This window comes from Sprattus sprattus, assembly GCF_963457725.1.
Source record: "Sprattus sprattus genome assembly, chromosome: 19".
Taxonomy (NCBI): domain Eukaryota; kingdom Metazoa; phylum Chordata; class Actinopteri; order Clupeiformes; family Clupeidae; genus Sprattus; species Sprattus sprattus.
This window is the reverse complement of record NC_137917.1, coordinates 29021279-29023778: the sequence shown is the minus strand read 5'-3', so window position 1 is coordinate 29023778 and position 2500 is coordinate 29021279. Positions and strand designations below refer to the sequence as shown.

General features: G+C 45.0%; 1 protein-coding gene across 1 annotated transcript in view; it reads right to left on the bottom strand.

Moving 5' to 3' along the window:
• cbx3b (chromobox homolog 3b) overlaps positions 1-1003 on the bottom strand; it is a 6887-nt gene extending 5884 nt beyond the window's left edge. Inside the window, exons 1-2 of the mRNA XM_080857893.1 lie at positions 967-1003; positions 1-140 (exon numbers count right to left, since the gene is read on the bottom strand). The exon at positions 1-140 is cut by the window's left edge and continues 15 nt beyond it. Coding sequence (XP_080714019.1) covers positions 1-134 — 134 coding nt within the window. The 5' untranslated portion in view covers positions 135-140; positions 967-1003. The remainder of the gene's footprint in view (positions 141-966) is intronic.
• Between the last annotated feature and the right edge of the window lie 1497 nt (positions 1004-2500).

The window sequence follows — 2500 nt, the reverse complement described above, 5'->3', positions numbered from 1 at the left end:
CACTTGAGGAAGTACTCCACTTTTCCATCCATGACGCGCCTAAGGATGATCTTTTCCACCACGAACTCCTGCACGTGCTTCACGACGGTCGCCTCCTCCGGTCTCCGCTGCTTCACGTTCTGCTTTTTCCTCATGATTCCCTGAAAGAGCAGAGACACACACACACACACACACACACACACACACACAGAGCAGCCGTCAGAGCGGGAGATTCCGCACTTATTTTACACCCTGTGAATAAGCGAGACATGTTTTCCTGTTATTACTGTTCTTATTCTTTGACAAAAAGTTTATTAGCATTATATAAATATATACAGTCCGTCGACCGTTTCATCTCTATAGCCTTAAGGGACTCCATCCTATTCCGAACGGAGTTAAGCGCGATGGCCAGTGACGTAACGCCAGCTATGTGCACAGAACACCAGAGTAAAGTTGGACTGGAGTTTCTAGAGCACGAGTCGAGGAGGACCGGCTAGCGTGACAACCGAGCCGGCAGACCGACCGACCGACCGACAGACAGAGAGAGAGAGATGCCACTCCGGTGGCCATCTTGATGCAGCGACCACCACGAGCATCAGATCGCAGCCAGGACATCTGTCCACCTGCCGTGATCACCGGACGGGATCGCGACGCGACCATTTAAACACTTAACAAGGACCGGTTCACCGTCTCGGGCATTTGACATCTGTCTGTTACTGATAGAAACTACGAGAGTCGAAGACAAACACACTTTCACGAGAACTGGCAGTGATCCAGTTTGCCGCAGGACGCGCTGTCGCGGGCAACGGGTACCACCACCGACAGTCTGCTCGTGAAATCGCTAAACTATTCCGTTATTCTATTCCAAGGTTATTACTGTGCAACTAAATAAAAGCTCTCAAATGAGAAACCCCTGTAGTGAATAGAATCAAATGCTAAACTACTATTACTGTGACGTGATGTCGCGTGTGCGATGTTGTGTTCTACCTTCCGTGCGTGCGCCGCTGTCTTTGTTGTGTTTACATTAGTTCATGAATGAGTTAAATTAAAATGGCCGATTGGGATCGGAGGAAGTGCTTTCCAAGGGAAAAGGTCAACTCGGGGAAAACTGCGGGCAGCCTTAAAGCGCCCCGCTCATCTTACTGTCACCACCGGCTGCCTCACGAGCGCAGCCTCTCTATGCCAGCTCCGACTCCCGTGCCGCAGCAACAACACGGACACACACACACACTCTCACAGATAGCCCGCACACACACACACACACAGACACACACATCTGCTTGGTAAGGGTCCGAATGGCTGGATTAGGCTACAGTGAAACGCCACTCACATGATTCTAGCTCCTCAAAGCACATGTATACGGCTGAATAATCTTATCCAGATTAATAATATATATTATATACTATTATATATATAATAAGCGATAATAAAACCCTAGACACGAGCCCCGCTTGACTTGCCGTCATTGAGTTACTTATCAGTGCGCCTGGTTCGTAACAAGGTTCCAAACGTCAAACGCGGATTCATTTGTTGTACAAATTAGGAGCTCAAACTGCATCACCTGCTGATGAACAGAATCAGAAATAGAAAACAGAACGTAGGCTATGGTTCATATCGGCAATGGTACTGGTTTCAGTGTGCTTGCTGTGAAATGTGATATTTCATACCTAGAGGATAAAAATAACATTCGTTACGGAAATCAAGTCAAATAGGCTTATATGTATCATGTTATAATGTCAAATACATGTGAATCAAGTCAAATAAGCTATGCAATGGAACCCTGTAAACAAACAATTAAATCCTGATGGGATGGATCCCAACACACACACACTAGCCTATGTGAAGGAACAACATTAGCAGATGATCCAGCTGATGGACTGATAGTATTTGTGGTGTTTGTTTTCAGTAGGGTTAGTTAGTAGGCCCATGAAGTTTAACAAAATTTGCCATGGCATCAACCTTACGTACAGATACCCACTCAGGCACGACCTAACACTAGCAACTTAGCTGAACTTTGAAATAAATGTTACAATAAGCATTGAAGTGAAGCTCATTCTAATACATTGCCATTCTATTTAGTCTTAGAGCTCAAGCCAGTTAGAATCCTCCCGGCTCGCGCCACTCATCCCTCTGTGAACACTCTCTCTGCTCGTGACCTGTGGCGCCCTCTTCTGGCAACAGCAAGAAGTCTACAGCGATCAAGGAGAAATTAAAAATATATATATTATAGCCTGCTTGTGAACAGACAAAAATAGCCTTACAAAGCTAGTTAAAGTTAGTATAAAAATAAATAAATATGAACGTCAAAAAGAAAGCAACAGCAGCGTATTCTGCACTGTTATCTTAAAGTAATTTGAACATGAAAAGTAGCTCGGTAAAAAAATAACACAAGAAGAGAATGCGTCTTCAAGCTTGTCCAGTCTCGCGGCGAAATTCCTCATTGTAACTGGTGCGAGCGCCTCCAGAGAAAACCACATCTTTGATTGACAGTTCCACTCTGACCAATCAAACACAACACATT